The 22056-nt window shown below is 34.1% G+C and overlaps 1 protein-coding gene across 1 annotated transcript in view; it reads left to right on the top strand.

Moving 5' to 3' along the window:
- Positions 1–357: 357 nt before the first annotated feature.
- LOC131154433 (ubiquitin C-terminal hydrolase 12) overlaps positions 358–22056 on the top strand; it is a 39845-nt gene continuing 18146 nt past the window's right edge. The window contains exons 1-21 of the mRNA XM_058107207.1: positions 358–510; positions 783–846; positions 1120–1267; positions 1363–1520; positions 3971–4236; positions 4336–4554; positions 4633–4741; positions 4845–4960; positions 5477–5575; positions 7875–7984; positions 10467–10541; positions 14599–14677; positions 14776–14922; positions 15016–15096; positions 15205–15324; positions 18067–18189; positions 20724–20801; positions 20944–21032; positions 21118–21226; positions 21337–21405; positions 21480–21590. Coding sequence (XP_057963190.1) covers positions 481–510; positions 783–846; positions 1120–1267; positions 1363–1520; positions 3971–4236; positions 4336–4554; positions 4633–4741; positions 4845–4960; positions 5477–5575; positions 7875–7984; positions 10467–10541; positions 14599–14677; positions 14776–14922; positions 15016–15096; positions 15205–15324; positions 18067–18189; positions 20724–20801; positions 20944–21032; positions 21118–21226; positions 21337–21405; positions 21480–21590 — 2400 coding nt within the window. The 5' untranslated portion in view covers positions 358–480. The remainder of the gene's footprint in view (positions 511–782; positions 847–1119; positions 1268–1362; positions 1521–3970; positions 4237–4335; positions 4555–4632; positions 4742–4844; positions 4961–5476; positions 5576–7874; positions 7985–10466; positions 10542–14598; positions 14678–14775; positions 14923–15015; positions 15097–15204; positions 15325–18066; positions 18190–20723; positions 20802–20943; positions 21033–21117; positions 21227–21336; positions 21406–21479; positions 21591–22056) is intronic.

Below are 22056 nucleotides of genomic sequence, written 5' to 3' on the forward strand. Positions count from 1 at the left end.
AAACTAGAATCAAAATCCGACTGCTATATAGTTCATTGATTTGTTGATCTTGATTATCGCAGCCGTCAATTACATGCCGGTCTATGATGGAGCCGCCGGCTGAGCCCTCGAAGGCGAGAACCGCAGCAGTGCCACGGAGCGATTTCCACACGAGTCAACGCCGGGTCCATGCAATAATGAAATCAGGGTCTGCCACGTGGCGCCTAAAGCGCTACGGACCACCTCCCGCCACACGTCGACCTCTCACCCATTGGTAGACAAACACCTTCTCCGTACCCAACACAGCCCATCATCTCATTCCTCTTCTACCCCTCTCTTTTAATCGAATTCCCCAAAATACCCTCTTCGAAAGAGTCCTACCGTCCAGCCAGTTTTCCGTCTCTCCTTCCCATTGCAGAGTCCGCTTCCTCTCTCTCTCTCTCTCCACTGTTTCCTTCTGTTCGTCGGCGACTCGATTGGACGATCCAGCTTCTTGTACCGATGACTATGATGACTCCTCCCCCGTTGGATGTACTCTCTTTGTTTCTCTCTCTTACCGCTTAAGTTTCTCTTTCTGTACATCTTTTTACTTATGTGAGGGTGTCACTGTGTTTAGGGTTTTTTTTTTTTGTTTCAATAAACATTGGCTTTTGACCGTCTAGGGTTTTGGTTTGGATTTGGAGGTTTTGAATCGACTTCAATTCGCAACGCTGTTGCTTCAAGATTGGTTTCTAGGGGTTTGATTAGGTCGTAGGATTAGGAATTGCATGATTGGAGTTCTGATTTTCTGTTTTGTGTCGCAGCAAGAAGACGAGGAGATGCTTGTGCCGCATTCTGATTTCGTTGAAGGTCCTCAGCCCATGGAAGGTTTGTTTCCACCCCCTCAAAATTCACTCCCCGAACTTAATCATTAGTGCAAAAGTCATTAGATTTGACCTTTTGATGCAATATAAATGATCATTTGATCCAATAATTAGTTTTTGTATATATATATATATATTTGTTATTACATGCATGCATGTTTTGTAATTGATAGATAATATTGCCAGGCCATGGCTATTGTTATTTTTATTACTACTATTATTATTATTATTGTTATCATGACCATCATCATTATATTTATGATTTATGCGCTAGCAGTAGCTCAAGCCGAAACAGTGAGCACAGCAGAAAATCAGCCAGTGGAGGATCCTCAAACTTATAGATTCACATGGACAATAGAGAACTTTTCTAGGTTAAACACGAAGAAGTACTATTCTGAGACTTTCATTGTTGGCGGTCATAAATGGTATGTTTTGCGTCCTTCTTGTTGCTTATTTATGTACCAAATGTTTTTTGTTTTGTAAGTTGTCAATGGTACTTGGCTTGCATTGAATTGGGCAGGCGAGTGCTTATTTTTCCAAAAGGGAACAATGTTGACCATTTGTCAATGTACTTGGATGTTGCGGATTCGCCAACATTGCCGTATGGGTGGAGTAGATATGCACAGTTCAGCTTGGCTGTCTCGAATCAAATTCATAACAAGTACACAATAAGAAAAGGTATCTGTTCTGATATGTTGATTATGTAATTAGAACTTGATATGCAGATTAGTGTTCTTTATTTCATTAATTGGTTTTTATCTGGGTAGAAGCTGTGATTCTTATATTTCTGGATGTGCTTTGCTTTGATTCAATTTTTTGTTATTTGAAAAGGATTGATGCTGTTAAACTGCAATTAATGCTCAATTGATCATTCTTTTTATAAAAAATAACAGATTCTCCATGCACGCTTGCATATTGGTTTTGAATCAAATGAGTGGAATTTATTATAGAAAAATTGCGGTTGCCTTGGATTGGAGGCAAATCACCCCTTAGATTTATTCACTACTGTATTAATTTTGGCACTGTGCTGGGCTTATTTCTTAAATAGTGTAAAGGTTTTTTTTTTTTTTAATTGGGCAAAAAAACTTTATGGTTTGGAAAAGAGAGTGATATTTTGGCTTTGGATATGAGTTGCCAATTAGTATTTCCTACTTTATTTTTTGGGAACAAAGAGACTGTTGACCATGACAATCAAAAGTCATTCCATTAAGCATATGGTCCTACTAAGGCATTCTATGCTATATTTGCTGAAGTTTCTTAAATTTTGTAACTGATTTGAATGTGATACAGTCATTCAGATGGAATAGACCTTAAATTGTTTCAGCTGAGGTTGTAGGGTGGCTGGTGGAGTTGATTTTGTGTGTTTTGTTTGTGAATGACAAGAAATTGCAGCTAGGTAGTCAGTTCATGTAACAGTAAATCCATTTTCCCCATCTTATTTTTGAAAGGAAGGGAATCTTTTTGGGCAAGTGTCCATGCTTCAGGCAGTCTAGTCATCCAAGAGAATGGCAGTCTACCCACATTTAAAACACCCTGTACTGACAGCTTGTGAAAATAAGGACACATGGGCAATAGGAGCACAATATTCTAAATGGCTTAAATCTTACTTATGAGTTAAGCTATACTATGAAGCGCGGATGCGGACATGGGACGTGGATATGAGACGAAATGGATACACGAGTGATGAGTACGGAGAATTGTAAAAATGTACTGCACAGCATGTGGGGGACATGCTAATTAATTATCACACTGTATCAACTTGGACGTTCCTTTTTTTTTTTTATATATTCTTTCTGCTTCAATAATTCTTCTTCTTTTTCTATAAAAATATATTATGAATGGAAAACATTGAGTTTCTAATATTTACTAAATACTCTACATTGAAAAAAAAAATCTGTATCTCACTTCTTTCATCGTGTCAACAAATTTATCATGAAACTTTCAAATTTTTTTTCCATTTTTTTTGGAGGACTTCTAGTCCTCCTATAGGTTGCAATCTCTTTTTATCATTTCTTTAAAAAATAATTGTGATATTTATAAATAAAATAAAAAAGTCATGTTACAATTTATCATCAGACATCTAAAACACGTTAAAAAGTATGAGGGGAGTGTCCGAGAAGTGTCAAAGGAATGCCTAACAATAAAAATACACTTCAGAAATTTTGACATATCTTTAAGGTATCTTAAATGTGTTGACTTGTGTCCCTACAAGACACTCATGTAGAAGTGTTGGCACTACATAGAAGGGATATCAGAAATATATTACCTTTAGTTGCAGCTTACTGGCAGGCTGTATAATTTTGATAACTGTATGACCCATTTCTTAAGTCTTCAAGGGACAATTAGCTTGCTGACCCAATTCAAATAACATGTATAAAATAGATGTAAAATTAGTAATTATAGAAAAGACTATTCTAATTAATTTGATCATTGATACCTAGAGTGTGGAACATTCCCATTCATGAATGGGAATGTGATTGGGGTGTGGCACATGCATTACAATGTGGAACGCGAGGCTTATTCTTATACAGATATATTGGGTGAAAAATATGCAATGACATTTGTATATTTTGTACAGAATGTTGAGGTGTTACTAAACCTAGAAGAGATTTTATTTTATGAAACTAATTTATAATGCCTGAAACTAGAATTTTAATGCTGTAATTCTCTACTTTAACTAATAAATAATAGGTTGTGTGAAAAATATTAAATTAAAGATTCATATTGTTAACTTAGTGTTTTGGAAGGAAAATGTACCATGTTTTGGAAAATTCATACCAATTTGTGGTTCGCTAGGATGTTAGAATTTTCTAGTAATTATGGCTCATGGGAAGCTAATTTTAGATAACTATTATATGTTCATCTTGGATTTTGATAAAGCAACTTAAATTTGAGTAGAGAATTAAAAGGATAGTTAGCACTGAGATGGCTGTACATTTATGGGATTTTTCTACTTGTTCTAGTGAGGTTATAATACAATTTAGTTAGTGTAGCAGAGACATGGTGTCTCTATTATTCACCCCCCTTATGAAATAGTGATTAAATGTTAGTTACATCTCAGATAACAATTAGTAAAGAATGTCAAACTTTGTTATGATGTTAATCTTTCTGTTTTTTGGATTCTACAGACACGCAGCACCAGTTTAATGCAAGAGAGAGTGATTGGGGTTTCACATCATTTATGCCTCTAAGTGAACTTTATGACCCTTGCAGAGGGTATCTCGTGAATGATACATGTATAGTTGAAGCTGAGGTTGCTGTTCGGAGGGTTATGGATTACTGGTCATATGATTCAAAAAAGGAAACTGGTTATGTTGGACTTAAGAACCAGGGGGCTACCTGTTACATGAATTCTCTCCTACAGACTTTGTACCATATTCCTTATTTCAGAAAGGTTAGGATGTGTTCTCATATTTGGTTTTTAAACTCATCATGATTTGTGTTGGTGATTTATGCAGCAGGGAATTTCTTCATTTTGGATTGTTTATTTCAGGCTGTGTACCATATGCCAACAACTGAGAACGATATGCCCTCTGGAAGCATTCCTTTGGCTTTACAGAGTTTATTCTATAAGCTACAGTATAATGACCATAGTGTTGCAACCAAAGAACTGACCAAGTCTTTTGGATGGGACACATATGATTCATTCATGCAGCATGATGTGCAAGAACTTAATAGAGTTCTGTGTGAGAAGCTGGAAGATAAGATGAAGGTATATGCAGTTTGGTTGCTAGAAGCCTAGAGCATTCAGTGTTTATACCTTGATTTTTTTATTGTTATATTGGTCCAGGGAACTGTTGTGGAGGGGACAATACAACAGTTGTTTGAGGGGCATCACATGAACTACATTGAATGCATCAATGTGGACTACAAATCAACAAGAAAGGAATCTTTTTATGGTATACCTCTGTGTGTGTGTGCAGCTTTATATGGTTGTGGTTGTGCAATTTTTTTTTTAGGAATGTCAATGCATGATGCTAAACTCTGTGTGTCATATGGCAGACCTCCAGCTTGATGTTAAAGGCTGTCGTGATGTTTATGCTTCCTTTGACAAGTATGTGGAAGTTGAACGCCTTGAAGGTGATAATAAGTACCATGCTGAAGAACATGGTTTGCAGGTTAGTTGCTCTGCATGCATGACAATTTGATGGGATCATGTTCTGTTGAATTTAGTATATTTTGTTTAACATCAAGGAATACTTATTTGAATTGATCATGCCTTAGATTTCTTAAAAAAATTGTTTGAGTTGGTTTTTTCTTTTGGTTAAAAAAGAAATTTATAAGAGAAGGAGACGTTTGGGCTGTTTGATACGTTCTAAAATGAGGTCTGCATGCTTTGTAATAGGCTTAGTGGACGGGGGTGAAGCAATCCAAATTGTAGTTGGTAAAATGCCTTTTTATCTTAAAGTTGAACTTTCCAAACAGAAATAGATCTGGTTCTTATTTGGCTTGTTGGTTTGCTTAGTCTGTTAGTTTAGTTATTTGCTAGTGTTCTGAGTTTTCACATTTTATTGTGTGGTTCGTTGCTGTTTTTAGTGCCTAGTTAGCTTTTAGATCAGTTGTCCAAACCATTCTGTAGATTATGTTTTAATTTTGCATTATGACTTCTTTGCCGAATGTTATGTTAATTTCAGGATGCTAAGAAGGGTGTCTTGTTTATTGACTTCCCCCCAGTTCTTCAACTTCAGTTGAAACGGTTTGAGTATGATTTTATGCGGGACACAATGGTGAAGGTCAGTACTTTGGAACTGTTTCAATTCATTATGGTTCGTTTTTGTGTGATTTGGTGCATAACTTGCATCATCATTTGCTTTTTTGTAACTAATATCTGTGTGGAGTGCAACTTATAAAATTAGAAAATACATGATTGTTTGGAGATTGGTAGAGGTGTAAAAGACATTGCATGGTTGCTGCTGTGTCTAGACTTGATTGCTGACTAGTGAGCATGACTTGATTTATGTTCACAGTTATTATATTATGTCCTCTATGCATAGGAATTTTAGCATTGTGAGCTTCAATCTATAATACTTGTGGGTGATAACATAGCGCTTTTGTGTCAATGCATTTTCTTTAGTTACAAGTGTTATTGTTAACAAACATACGAAGGATTTATTTGTATTACCGCGTGAAAAGTTGGATCTGTTGTAATTTTTGAGTAATTTTGGGGCATTCAAATGACCTAATTGCATTTTTAATAAAAATTGAAAAAAATATCATTTTGTTTGCAGGCACACAATCATTTTCTAGATTTTCATAGAATGATGATGGTTCAATATTTTGATGTCATTTGATAACTTTGCATTGGATAATGGTTTGTACCTTCAAATAATGTGAAGCAGAAAATGGAATCATTTGTGTGGGATTCTAATAAACAAAGCAATGGACACGGAACACTTTTCAACACAGATGTGGCAATTGATTTCATTTGGTTTGAGTCCTAAGCAAGGAAATGGACATGGGACAAGGGACATGATCTGACACAGATAGCTGCATGGCAAAATTGGGAAAAAAAAGTATGGACATGACATGGGATATCTTATAAAAAATTATATAAGTATATAAATATAGGATATATATATATATATATATGTAAATATAACACATCAACTAAATGTCAAAATTATAGTTGTCAAATTGAGATCCGAATCAAGAATTGAAATTCCAATTTTGGGAATTGAGAATTGAGAATCGAATCTTAAGATTCCGCATAAGTTTTTTAAACAATTGTAAATGACATGCATATATTGATTTACAAACAAGAAGCAAGAGTAAAATACATTTAAATTTTGACAATAAAAAAATTATATTTCATGAGTATGCTTTCCCTAAACAAATGAAAAGTAAAAGATTAAGTCAGGAAATATGAATAAAAAAATGTACTAAAGGGAAAGTATAGAAAAAAGAATAAAAAATTGAACTTTTGATGTCTATCAACAATTAAAAAATAATAATATTTCATGCATATTCTTTCTCGGATTAAAAAGGAAAAAAATAATTAACCTAAATAATGATAATAACTAAATAAACTACTAAAAGAACCAACTTATGAATCTTAACAACACAAGGAAACAAGAGTGACACCTTAGCCAGTGAGTGTTCCACTGCTTCTTCTCAATGGCAGAGTGCTATACTACTCCTAGGGTGAAGAAGGTTTTGTGAAGTTAAGACCTGAAGTTCTATTTTCTCCTCTTTTTTAGCACAAAACTAACATAGAGAGGGAATGGGAGTTAATTGTGTAAAAATAAAAGCAACATAAAAAGAAAGAAATATTGTTTTTGGGGTTTCAAAGTAGTCAGGTTTGTCAGGATATGATAGGCCTAGAATCATGTGAATCTGTAGAATGGGATCAAATCATTAGATTCTATAGGGTGAATTGATCGATTTGGCAATGTTTCAGTTTTTTTTAGTTTCACTAGTAAGATGTGAATTGATTTGGTGATACGAAACATAAGAATCCAGTCGCGAATCATAGGATATTAACAACTATGGTCAAAATAAGTTAGTTCTTTGTAAGGTAATGATAACAAGAAAATCAACCTTCAAAGCTTAAAGATTAAAGAAGTGCAAGAACAAAATCTTTCAAGTTGCAGCCTTCCTAGATGAGAAGTGCAAGCTTCATACAGAATCCATCTTGGAGACAGGAGAGTGGAGGGTTGCACTTTGCTAGAGTCAAGAAACTTTTTGGGTCCCCCTACTCTTTAACATCTCTTTTAAATTTTAAATTGGTATGTCTTCATCTTTACAAAGTTCCAGTCCCTATTCCTTTATAAATAATATGTACTTACATCCACATGCAAGTGTGAATGTGAATTCAATTTTATGCCAAAGGATTAATTAACTTTTGTGTAACATGCAAGTAATGCTAATTAATCAACTATTTGTAAATGGAATCTTATATTTTTATTTTATTTGAGACATCCATGATCTGTTTGATTTGTGGTTCTTCAGGACTAAACCTGTTTGTTCTGTTGATTTATGTAATTTTAAATTTCATAGGAGTTTCATTCATGGAAAAGTAACTTTTTTGTGCAGATAAATGACCGGTATGAATTCCCACTTCAACTTGACCTTGATAGGGAAAATGGCAAATATTTATCACCTGAAGCAGATAGGAGTGTTCGAAACCTTTACACACTTCACAGGTGTGTGTTTTATCCCAATATTGCTTCCTTTGTTTTGGTTATTGTACTCCAAAAATTTGTATGATGGACTTCAGTCTTTTCAGTGTGTTTATCAAATGTGTTTCTCTGTATGCTTATTTATGTTTTTAACACCTTAACTTACCATTGTCCTAGCTAATTGAGTCAGCCACATGAGTGTGTTTTGGTCAACCTACTTTGTCTATTACTGTATTACAATTTACATCTGCTCTATAAAGAATAGGTTATTATGCCTTCTATTACTACATCGGTCAACTTTTCAGCACCTTCAATTTGTATCAAGCCAGTCATTAAAATTAATGCAGAAATCTGCAGCCATTGTCATTTGTTTCTCATAAACCAATATACATAAGGTTGTGTGTGCTTGAAAAAGATGCAGGGCCGTTACACCCACTTCTTGTTGTTTAACATCTGCTACTTCGGCTTCCTGCTGCACCCATTACTGCTATGCCACCTGCTACTGCTATTTAAAATTATGCCACTCCATCTGAACCAGCCTTCTTTTGTTGCCTTTGCCTTTATGCCAATGAATTTACTTTCAAATTTTGTTGTTTTTCTTTTGATTCGCAGAGAGAGAATTCATTAAAGGGCACTGAGGGGTTGCCACCCATTTACAAAACAGGGACAAAAGAAAAATCACCCATTATAGATGGTGTCAAAAGAGCCAGAGAATTGAATAAGTTCCTATTACGCACAAGCCACTATACCAAATACTAAGGGATTGTTTGGAACCACTTACAGAAAAGCACTTTTGTGGAAAAAAGTACTTATTTGAAACGGTACTTATCTAAAGGTTGTATGAGATTACTTTTGCAGATAAGTACTTTTTTAGATAAGTACTTTTTCAGAAAAATATTTTTGCAAAAAATACCTACGCTTAAAAAAAAAAAAGACTAGATTGGAGAAATACTTTTTGAAATAAGTACTTTTTTAATTGTAAACCAAACATTACTTATTGACAAAAGTAATTAATTTATGTACATCTCATAATGAGTATTTATTTTTTAAGACATTCAAGCTGATCCTAAGAAGGCTCTTTGATTTCTTTCCTTCCACGCAATCCTAAAAATGGTAATGGGAATGAGTCGAAGCATTCTTTCTTTCCTTGCTTGAATGAATATCTTTCCGTGCCCAGATTTCATCCTACTGTTGGAGCAGTAACCCGCTGCTGCCTGATCAGCACGGTGGCCATATTTTAATCAGAGCAGTGCAAAAGATTACGATCAATTGTCTCAGCATCAGAGCATCTTCCTTGCACAAAGAGCATCTGTTCTGTTGACAAGAGGCAGCCCCTCTTTCAAATTTTCATTTGAAAGTCTTTGATTCTAATATTTCATTTGGTGAATTTAATCTGTTGTCACAAACTTGAGTTTTATTAAGTTGAATAAAAACATGATGGATATAGGGTGCTCAACTATTAGTATGCTGAGCAAGGCTTCAAGATGGAAATTTTGAAGTTCTGGAAATAGTGACAACCTTAGATCTCTAGAAGAAACAGTGCAAGTTTATGGTTTTTCATAATTTGAGCAGTTCTATCCACATTAATGGCTATTTGTATCTTTCTTTAGGAATATACCGTGATATTGCCAATTTCTTGAAGAGTATGGTTGAATTTTGGTTAAGCATTATGAGCTGTGATATAATTGATCAGGAGTGACCAATTTGGGCAAGAGTTGTGAGTTGTGACATAAATGATTAAGAGTGACCAGCACCTCGATGCAGCTTTGTGATGTGTTATGGGCCTAAGTTTGCTTTTTATGATTTTCTATTCCTGGTTTGAAGTTCCAAATTACATTATTTGACATTGGGGATTGACCAAATGGATTTATCCTTTGAGCCTGGCAATTCAACCTTGTTTCCACAACTTATTCTATACTGTTGGTAATTCTGCTCATGGATTTTACTCAGATGCAGTGCAAATTAAGCTTTTTGTGTCTGTGTGCATGTTTGAGAATTTTTTTTCACTTTTGATTTCACTGTTCTTCCAAAACTTTGCAGCCATTTTCACAATTTGTAGATCTTACCATAGAAAATTTTGTAATTTAGATGAATTCAGTAAGTGAAATTTGGCAGGTATATACTACTTTACTGGTAAACTCTATCATTAACTTTGAACTTGTCTTTTTGTTTTACTGTCATTGAGTTTTAATTATCATTTGCTATATGCCAAGTGATGTTACATTATGTCATTATTAAGGATTTTCTTCCTTCTCTATCAGCTTTTTTCCCTATATTTTTTCTGTTCATGACATCTGGATAATTTATTTAAAAATTTAATTTTCAGCTAAAAGGGAACAAAAAAGAAAAAGGAAATAAGCCTTGCTCACCTTTGAATGTTGCTTTAAGATGCATGTATGTTCTTACCATAAAAAAAGAGATGTATGGATGTTTTATGATGCATCTTATCTGATACAAACATAAGTTGTGACTCATGCTTCCATTTTTTCCCTCAATGCTTCTGCAGTGTTTTGGTCCATAGTGGCGGGGTTCATGGCGGGCACTATTATGCTTTTATCAGGCCAACTCTCTCTGATCAATGGTATGCTGCATATACCTTAAAGCTTTGGTGGTTTGACAACTCTTTTGGCAGTCCTTTCTGCGACACCCCTGCCCTCGCTGCAGGCATGGGGAAGCATGGACTTATAACCCATCATCCATAGTCATATGTGATATAATTGATTTTTTTTCCCAATATTGGAAAATCTTTAGAGGAAGCGGCCTGGCCTTAGTGACATTGTTTTAATGAATATCAGCTATAGCTTTTATTCACTTTTGAATCATTAGAGCCTCATATAAGATGTTGCGTGAGTGTATTCTTTTTGATTAGTTTGCAAGTGTAGCACTCAATGTCATGGCAGCGCAAGATGGCATTTGAAGCCCGAAACTAAGAGTGATCTGCAATAAGAGTTGCTGAGATGGTTGTGAACTCAAGAATAGGATTAGGAAGATTAGGGAATCTCTCGAGAAATGCATGATGATAAGAAGTTAAAAAACAAAGTCTTCTTTTATCCATTGAGAAAATGTCACCCCCACTATTTAGTTATTGCTATGCTATGTTTCTCTTTCTATTACTCAGGAGTAGTAAACTTCTGTAGTAATTAATTCCAGCCCTTAGACATAAATCTTGTTGAAAAAATTAAGTGAAAGAAAACTAAATTTGAAAAATCTTCACTGGTTATCTGCTATAGTAATATGTGTAGTATAATGTCACTTTGGAAATTGGCATGAACATGTTTGCTACTGTAACCTGAACAATACATTGTAGCCAGTTGCTATGATGTTGATATGCTTGCTGAATTTCTGCTACAGCGACTCTTGAAAATTAGCATACTAACTAAATGATACGATTTGGCATTGATTATCCAAGATAAACCTAAAACTAAGCACGCTTCATACTGATTTTAATTGTTTTCATGCTAAATAAGCATAAATTTTTCCTTCTTTTCATATTCTTTTCCTTTTAATATTCCTTCCATTGATGGCCATACTGGTTGTTATAGTATTACAGTATTCTATTTCAAACAAGTGGGAAATTATCCACTGAATTAACAAATTTGATTGTAAAATATTTTGGATTATTTGATTGGAGGGTGTGGGCCCGACCCTTGGGACCCAGGAAAATTATTTAATTTAGTTTTATTTTGGAAAATATCTTGGGAAAATCTGTTGAAGAAAGAAGGAAAATGTAGATCTTGAAAATGTTTATTTTGGGATCTTTCCTTAAAATTCATTTTTTTTCCCCATAAGACGGCTTAAAAAAACAGGATTCCTTTGCAAATATATTAAAATTAATAATAGGCACCATCCCTAGATTAAATTGGTCAAGTTAATGTAGCCCTATAGTAACCATTACCTCTTAACTTTAATGTGTGACTATTAAAGTAGTAGGGATCCTAATGAATCAAGAATGGGCTTAAGTTACGATTGATTCGCAGAATGTCTATTTCTTGGAACAGAATTAATCATAATATGAGGATTTGATAGCTTATAAATGTATGTAATCATAAAATAATGAACAATGTTAAAATTTTTATTAATCCATAATATGGAGTAGACAAAGAATGAAAAAAAATGACTACTCCCAAATTTCACCATGGGAACGTCTATTCATGTCTCAGATGGAATAAGACAAGCTTTTGCTTGATTGAAATTTTTTTTTTCTAAATTATTAATCCTTGCACAATTTTAATTGCATTCATCTTATTCCGTTCTACTCCTAGGAATGGAGATTCTTTGAAACCAAGTATAATCTAAGTAGTTCACAGCTGAGGGGATGAGGATCACCAATCGAGACAATCATTCGCACACACAATCATGCATGAAATAAACTAACAACATTCATAAGGTATGCTCCTAATTATGCATTTGCATAATATTTATCTAAATCAATCATCTGCCGCTTATGCTTGAATAGTTGAATTATCACAAAGAACATTAAATAAATCTGAAGCATGCTCCCACCCATTCGTAATGAAAATTAAAATCCTAACGACCGAACTACATATCCCTTGGTTGAATTAAAGAAATTCATATGAAAAAAATCTCTTCTTTGTATGGTAGAGCTGGGGTAGAGCTTTGCTCTTCAAGACTCCTCACTCTTATCACACTTTTATTTACACAATAAGGGGGGGCTGTAAATGAATCCAAAGAGGTTGCAGCCCTACTTACAGATGTTTTGAGGTTACGGTTTAACTTGTTACTGAGTCCAAAATAACCCAAAGATGATTAAACAGTGCGTAATTTCACCTTGTAGACTCTGCAATCTCCCCTAAAAGGAGAAAAAGGAAAGTGTGCTTGTGGCACTGCAAAGGAGCTCTGGGTGGCATGGCGGCACTTTGCACTGTGCTTACTGCTGTGATTGTGCTAGTTTTTCAATTTAAACCTGTTTTTGCATGTCTTCATTTTTAAAAAGTGTATTCTGACCCAAATTTGTGTCGCATGATTAAATTAATTTTGAGTTTTTTTTTTCCCAAATTATACTTATGGCATGGCAACCTTGTGCGCACTGGATGCTACATTTACATTTACATTTTTCACCGAAATGGGTCCAAGGGTGGTTGAGTTTAAATTTATGCTAAGTAAACACGAGCTTTCAAATTAATGGCTTGCACTGCACACGGGTTTTAAAAACTGAGTCCAAAATGAAAATGAGCCCAATAAAAGTGGTCTAAAATGGGGCATCTACTGAGTACATCTTTGGAAATTTTAGAGGGTCCAAACATACTAATCATGGACATTACTTTTTGGATAAGTACTCATCATGGGCCTTTTGAAACAAATATTTGCACCAGAGGGTGCTCATCTGTTGTTGGGGCCTGAATTTCTCCCTTCTTGTGTGGATGTAGGCCATTTGACTTTTTAAACTAGTAATTAAAGTTTTTACATGCTGATCTTGTGATTTTTGTTACTACAGTGTGAGATTGTGTGGGAAGTTGCCTAAGAGGAAGGATCATTTGCCAAGTAGCCTACATATTAAGTTTGCTGCATCCTGCGTGTACTTGCTGTCCTATAAGTAATTAGGCCTTGTATATATATAACAGTGTTTATTTGGGCCCTTGGGTGGTCCTCGTGGTTCATCCCTTAGGCTGCATATGTATTTTTGACGGATGCTGTTAATAGAGTTTTATCTGGTTCATTTAAAAAATAGAGAAAACATTACTTGAAACAGTCTAGATCTTACCTAAAGATCTTATATTGTTATTATTATTATTATTATAAATGTAAAAAGCATGCAATGTCATAATCAGAAAGGTTGACTGTCTACTTAACTGAAATGCACCTATACACTTGCACATACATTAATATAGGTATATGTGTATGTGCATATAGATATTGTGGGTATATGACTGGACAAAATCATTTGCTGTTCTTTTGCTCCAAGACAAATTGTTCATGACGTTCCAGCTATTATCTTTGTATAAATATTTTTGAGTGCCTGTTAAAACAGATCTTGGTAATTTCCAAGTTTATGCCTTTGAAAATATGGAAATTGAAGGAAAAGAATTTTTCCACTTTAAATAGAATGTGCTATTGAAAATAAATTGCTGATTTTCAATGATAAATGTTACTGGGCATTCTAAGATAGTCTTAGGAGTTTATGGTTTGTTTGGTTTGGCAGAATAACTATTCTTGGAATAAGATAAAATATAGTTTAAATTTTGAGAATTGAAGGAATAGCTATTCCTTATATATTCCTAAGTATTCATTTAAGATGTAATATGAAAGAATAGACATCTCCATTGTGAAATTTGGGAATAGTTATTCCTTATCTATTTCCCTATTTGAGACTCATAAAAAGTTTCACATTATTATTTGTTTACAGTAATAACATAATTTCTTGTATAACTAATTGTAACTAACATATTAAAACTAATCTATTCTTGAGAATAGACATTCCGCCAATCAAACATAACCTTAGAGGTTTTCTGGTGCTGTATCTTAGCTTTTAATTTTCACCTTTGCTCATTCTCTTTTATAGTATTATGCACCTACTGGGAATACTAGTGCTTGCAATGATGCATTTTTGTTGAAATGTAAGTTCATTATTTGTTCCAGCATCACATTGGTTATTGTGACCCCCCTCCTTTTTTTAAAAGGTTCAAATTTGACGATGAACGGGTAACAAAAGAGGATATGAAGAGAGCATTAGAGGAGCAGTATGGTGGTGAGGAAGAGGTAATGCTATTGACAAGCATAACATGAAGTTCTGTGGATACTTTTATTCCTGGCTTAATTGTTGACCATTCTTGTTGCCATATCTTGTTTATGTCCAGTTACCTCAGCCAAATCCTGGCTTCAATAACACCCCATTTAAGTTTACAAAATACTCAAATGCGTACATGCTTGTGTATATTCGTGAAAGTGACAAGGAGAAAATAATTTGCAATGTGGACGAGAAGGATATTGCAGAACATCTTAGGGTATGATGCTTTGCTATATAAATTCTAGTTTTGTGGATTTGAGTGCAATTTTGTGCGGGTCCCAGACTAACACTGGCTACCATCTTATTCCAGATAAGGTTGAAGAAAGAGCAAGAAGAGAAGGAAGACAAAAGAAGATATAAGGCACAGGCCCACCTTTATACCATTATAAAGGTTTCAGCTTCTTACTCGTCTTTCTTTTTCATGGTTACTTGTTTAGCAATCAGAACCACATGTGCCTGATGGGAATTCTTTACTGAAGCAATTAATTGATGAACCTAGGTTGCTCGAAATGAAGACCTTCTAGAACAGATTGGAAGGGATATTTATTTTGATCTTGTGGATCATGACAAAGTTCGTAGTTTTCGAATTCAGAAACAGCTGCCTTTTAACCTCTTCAAGGTATTGTTTTTTTTTTTTCCACATCGCATGGATGTGACACTGTTTTGATATGTTTTGTTTTTAACGGGCATACTAATTTTTGTTGAATATGAGGCTGGTTTCTGGTTATATATTTGCTGTCTTTCATTGTCTTGTTGCTCATTCAAGTTGCTGTAACTTTAATGTAAGCTGTTGTATTCAGAAAATGAAAATAAAATAGGTATTTCTTTACTGTTTTCATTTGTGCATGTGTTCCCAACCCAAATTGGACAAGCTTGCATGCTCCAGTTTTTGAGACTGAATATCTACTGCTACTGATGAGTGGGTGATCCGTCATCATTATGCTTTAGACTTAAAGATTTTGATTTCTGTGATCTTATAATTATTTACTCTCAAGTCTCAAGGAGCAGCTGGAGTGTAATCTGAGGTCATAATTTGGAACTTCATAAAAGTTGTCTGGGTTTTGATACTTCTTCTCTGCTAGAGTCAACAATTATCTAATGGTGAGTTTTCTTGGCTGGACTGGCAGTGTCCATCCTGTGTTTGGCCTGCCATTGACCATCTAGAAATTTCTAAATAGGGCCTGAGTGGTTTTTTTTTGTTTTTGTTTTGTTTTGTTTTTATACCTACAATAGCATATTGGGATCCTTGGTTGGTCAGTGGGAGGTGGACTGGCCAGCTCTCTACCCAGTGCAGGGAATAAAGACCTTTCTGAACCTGTCAAATCCCTCACTTTGGCTACACCAAACATGGTTTATGGGAGCTTAGCAAAGCCTATCTTGCCTTGGCTTCTGAAAAAAAAGGCACCGTAAAAGCTTAAGTTGTTAGGAATCATGCTAAACAAGTGTATATCAAGCTATCCAATGCGATTCCACTTGCGTTTGTGTTTTCCATGTTTAGAGTAAGGAAATTAAACTTCAACAAATTGACAAACACAAATAGAACAAGGTGCAATTTTAACATGAGACTTGAACTTACCACCTCAAACTAAAGCTCTTGTACCATGTTGGACCACAAACTATCTTTAAGGGTAAGCTACTGTGGTGTCATCCAATGTTTTGCTATTTTGTGGACCTTATGATTGAATAACCTCCCCAGCTTGTTGTGATAGAGTATTTGCCACTCTATGAGCTCGTTCTTTTGGGTTTTCCAGGGGTTTGCTGCTGCTTGATCTTGCTAAGGATTGGCAGGCAGCCTTATGTAATTTTTCTGGTGGTTTTTCATTTTGTTCTTGGGAGTTGTTCACCCCTAATTACTATTTGGTCTGTTGCTAATATAATTCTTTTCTCTTAAAAAAAGAGAATTGGCACGACAATGCATATCAAGCTGTGTAGCAGATACATTTATTTTATTAATTTAATTATAGGAAGCATATGCATTTTAAAAAATAACAACATTAATGCATAAATTCTTATATGGAGTGACTTTTGATTTGTACATGCAAGATAATCATTTTAGGTTATTCTGCTGATCTTGTGGTTTCCATGACCTCTTGCAAAAGTGGACATGAGTGTTCTGGTCCACCGATGTTTCTTTCTTTTATTGGTGCTCTTTTCACATTCTCTTTTGATTGTGTCTTTTGTACTCTTTAAATCTCATTGGTTGTATCTTTTGTGCTTCTTTTCTCCCACTCTCTTTCCATATTTTATATGCTAAAATCTTCTTTATTTTAAAATAATTACATCAATATCTGAACAAATCTAGCATTGTCAATTTGGCAAGCAATTTTGGATATTATTGCCATTTTTTGGTTTTCACTGAGAAGCAGAATTTAGTGAAAGGACAAGAAGAGAGAACAGTAATGGAAAGGAAGAGTTCTAAAGTTAAGGGAAAAAGAAATCTGTTTTATTAAATTAAAGGGGATGGCTCAGTGCATGCGGCTCCTGCCAATGTGGGCTTTGTGGAGGATGGTTTTAGTTTTCAAATTAGTTATATGAAATGTGAGTGGTTTTGGGAGATGAAACGAGACAGTTAGAAGTTTCTTGGAAGTGTCTTATGCAAGTTCTATATGTATTTTTATATATGTTATTCTCCAAAAAATGTGTACAAATAATTTAAGAAAAGATGCCAATCTCTTAACACAGCGACTTTTGTGAAGTTCCAAATTATGTTGGAACTGCAGCTCTTCTTATTCCAGATAACTCATAGGCCTGCCAATAGTAGTGATGGGAATAGGATCTGTCATGATACAAGCAAGATTTTGTCATGGTTCTGTGGAAGAAGTGCTGGATTTGGGTTCTGAAAGACAGGAGCACCACCTGAGCGTAGGATGTTCCTGCAATTATTCTACCTGGCCCTCCACGTGCATTTAGGTGGTTGTTTTCGTGACTCAGCACTAGATGCCCATTTTGCTTTAATGATGCATCAAGGCGCCCCCCTGGCTACTTTACTAAATGAAAAACCTTATATTTATTAAATTGGACGTTATACTGAAGCAGCATATAATTTTCAAGAAAGTTATCTAAGATTATGCCCCCCTCGCATTGTACTTTGCTAGTGTGACCCCCTTTCTTGTAAACTTCTCCTTTTTTTTTCTTGACTTTATTATGTTATGTTTGACAGTGTGGTTCTCTCTTTATTTTTTATTTTATTTTTTTGGGGGTGGGTTCTGGGGAGGTTTTAACAATTATTTTCTAAAAAAGTTTGCATTTTATTATCATATGTTTGACTTTTAGTTGTATGCTTGTATGGTCATAATGCTTTTGCGTGTTGGTCATTTGCTATGCCAATAAGTCAAATTTCTAACTATAAAGTGTCTTGTAGGAGGATGTTGCCAAAGAGTTTGGTATACCTGTGCAGTACCAGCGTTTCTGGATATGGGCGAAGCGGCAAAACCATACCTATCGTCCAAATCGACCCTTGACACCCCAGGAGGAAGCACAACCCGTACATATATATTGTTTCCTCTATGCTTCTATATTGTTTCTTTTTAAATGTCTCACATGGACTCATATTATAATGATTGCATGGTGATTTGGTTTCACTCTGGCTTAATGGTACAAAAATTATTGTTTTGTCGCCCTTGAGGCAGTTGACAACTCATCAATAATTGCTGTCTTGCTGAATAGAAAAAAAGTGCTGAATCTGATAAGCAATGATAATTGGAAAGTTCTGAAAGTTATAAGTTATGTATGCTTATGCTAGAAAATATGTACTAATTATATAGACTTGTAGAATAAGTAGTATTTAACTACTCACATTTTGCATAAGTAGTGCATTTTTAAAGAAATTCACATTTTTCATCCGTTTGTAAGCTATAGCAGTCTTGTGCATGCATAAAAGTATATAAATTAAAATTAAAATAGATTACAGTTAAGTGCAAATTATTTTATTTCATAAATTTAGTTATACAATATATTATTAATTTCATTAAAATATATAAATTATATTAAAATTAATGTCCTATAAGTTATAACTCTTATAATTGAGTAAATATATTCTTCTATAAATTATTAAAATATAATTTTACATTTATAAAAATATATTTTATTTATTATTTAATTACAATTTATAATTATTAAATAAAAATTATTTTAACTTAAATTATAATAAATTATATATTTAATTTATTAGAATAACTATAAGTATTTAATACAAAATTACATATTTGATATATTAAATATATAGGTTCATATTTATTTAAAAATTATATATTTAATAATATAAATTATAATGATGTATGAATCAAAATAAAAAAAATAAAAAATCTATAAATAATATTATTAATATAATTTATAATTTTTATATTATAATTCTCACAATTTAAAAAATATATTTATCTTTAAATTATATTTATGGAATTTGTTTAAATATAATTTAAGAATTATAAAAAATTGCTTATAATAATTTTTATTGAATTACAAGTTTTTCAAAATTAAACATTGGGGTATTAGAGTTCTTCTCTGACCTGCTTGCTTTATTTATTTTTGGGGCATTAGAGTTTTTTCACCAGATTTTTTTCTTGTATTGAGTACTTTGAACTTGTAATTTTGGCTCTGTTTGTTCTTGGGGTCAGGAGTTAGACCCCCTTTGGTGCCTTGTGATTTGAATCGCTCATAAAAAACTTTGATCCTAATAGCTTTACTTTTAGCTTAAGTACGTAATTCCTTTTTCCTCCTCTAAAAGTGATAATTCGTTTATCATTTCTTTCATATATTGGCCAACCAAAATCTCCAATTACTTGATGAGGATTTTAAAAAAAAGTAGTAGGATCATGTTAGGCTTATTGCCTGATTACTTTTAAGGTCTCTCTCTCTCTCTCTCGCAACTGGCTAGATACTCTCTATTCGCCAACCTTCGTAGAGTCTAATCAAAGGGTTGCACTTTGTTGCTATAAAACACTACTATCTTTTTTTCCTGCTAAAAGTGAAAATTCATTTGTCATTTCTTTCATATTGGCCAATCAAAGTTCCCAATTACTGGATGTGGAAAAAAGTAGTAGGGCCATGTTAGGCTTATTGCCTGATTACTTTCTTTCTCTCTCTACTAGCTAGATGCTCACTATTCACCAACCTTTATGGTCATAGAGACTGTAATCAAAGGATTGCACTTTGTTGCTATAAAACACTAGTATCTGATCTGGATCGTGACATTGTGAAGTTGGCCCACTTGTTTTTATATGTTGTTATATTTGGAAGTTTCTTGTCCTCAAAACTTAACCAGATTTTTTTCCTGTTCCAATTCTTCTGTTTTATATTTTGCGCTTTGATTCTTGCTTTCTTCTAATTGTGTGCATCAACTTGTATGCTCTCTTCAATTTCCCATATCCATGTTTATTGAATGCATGATTGCTAGGGGGAAACTATCTTTTTGTCTTCTTTATGCTACTCAGCTTTTTGGTTTGTTTAGAGGAGCATGGCTAGTTGATATGGAAAGAGATTGGAGGGCTTTGCAAACTTACATGTTTGCTGTTCTTTGCTGCTTTGGTTATTTTTTTTTTTAATATAAATATTTTCATATCTGAAAAAGATGTTGAGTAAACTTGTATTTACTCCTTTTTTTGGTCAGAAAAGTGGTATTTGTTGTTGGTTGATGCATTTTATGGATTTTTTTTTTCCTGGTTCATTAACAATCTTGTATTATCATAAAAAAAAAGGGCAGCCTGGTGCACAAAGCTCCTGTGTATGCGTGGTCCGTGGAAGGGGCAGGCCACAATGGGCCTATAGTACGCAGCCTTACCTTGCATTTTTGCAAGAGGCTGTTTCTACGCCTCAAACCCGTGACCTCCAGGTCACATGGCGACAACCTTACCATTGCGCCTAATCTTGTATTATCATGATGCTTTTAAATTTTTCATATTTGTGATGAGTTCTGCTCAAAACTGTTTGTTCAAGTCTTGACATGCTAAATGGAGTATTTATGTGCACATGGGGCTTGAAGATATCTTATCACTCAAATCAATGATATCTTTTTGATTGTAGGTTGGACAGTTGAGGGAGGTATCAAATAAAGCACACAATGCAGAACTTAAGTTGTTCTTGGAAGTAGAACTTGGGCTGGTAATGTTGTTGGTTGTTTAACCCATTCTGGCACTTTCTAACCTATGGATTTTCATATCAGGGTTTTTCTGAAAACATACTTTTTATTTTTTGAAGTTATGGACCTTTTATACTTCTGTTTATGATCTTTGGCATATTTCAGGATTTACGGCCCATTGCACCCCCTGACAAAACTAAAGAAGATATTCTGCTTTTCTTTAAGCTTTATGATCCTAAGAAAGAAGAGCTCCGGTACCTAGTAATCTCTTTCTTCATCACTGCTTATACCTTTTCTATTTCATGCTTTTTGACATAGTAATGTATTTTCTCTTTCCAGATATGTAGGTCGGATTTTTGTTAAAAGTTCTGGCAAGCCCATAGAGATTTTAACAAAGCTAAATGAAATGGCTGGCTTTGCTCCTAATGAAGAAATTGAACTTTATGAGGTTGATTTGGCATCAAATGTCATGTTAGATTAATAATTATCGTTTCTATTCTCATCGTGAAGCATATATCACTAGTTGAAGTATCTTATTCATCTTTATGCAACATTCAGGAAATAAAGTTTGAGCCTGGTGTCATGTGTGAGCACCTTGATAAGAGAACCTCATTTCGTTTAAGTCAGGTATTTGTTGCTTTAGGTTTACTGTAAAATTGTATAATTACACTGTAATTAAATTTTTGTCTCTCTTTTTGCAGATTGAGGACGGGGACATCATTTGCTATCAGAAGTCTCATCCACTTGAGAATGAAGAACAGTGTCGATATCCTGATGTTCCTTCCTTCTTGGAATATGTGCATAATCGCCAGGTACGATCTGCCCAATCTTTTGATATAATTTATGTAAATTTTGGGATTTTGATCTGTGACATTATGACTTGATAAGCTTTCTGGTTTAGCTTGTCATCTGAAATATTTAAATGCAATTTCATGGAACAAATATTGATGAGAAAACAGAAAGTTAATTTCTTTTTTATATTAATTTACTCTCTTTTGCACCACTTCTGTTAAATCGAACTCGGGAATATCATTGAATTTCGTCTTGAGATGGATTTGCAACATTTTGGAGTCCATAAACGTGCTTTCTCTGTTGATTGTGGAGTTTCATCATTCCATGTTTCAGGTGGGTGGAAGCACCTATTTATGTCATCTCATTTTGTTGAATGGATCCAGAAATAATTTTTCTGTATGAAGGGAATATGTCTGAAATGCCTTCAGAACATGTTTGTACAATTTATGTATTGGATAAACTCGTATTAAAGAAAATTTCTGTCTA

Source organism: Malania oleifera, chromosome 1 (assembly GCF_029873635.1).
Source record: "Malania oleifera isolate guangnan ecotype guangnan chromosome 1, ASM2987363v1, whole genome shotgun sequence".
In the NCBI taxonomy this organism is placed as follows: Eukaryota; Viridiplantae; Streptophyta; class Magnoliopsida; order Santalales; family Ximeniaceae; genus Malania; species Malania oleifera.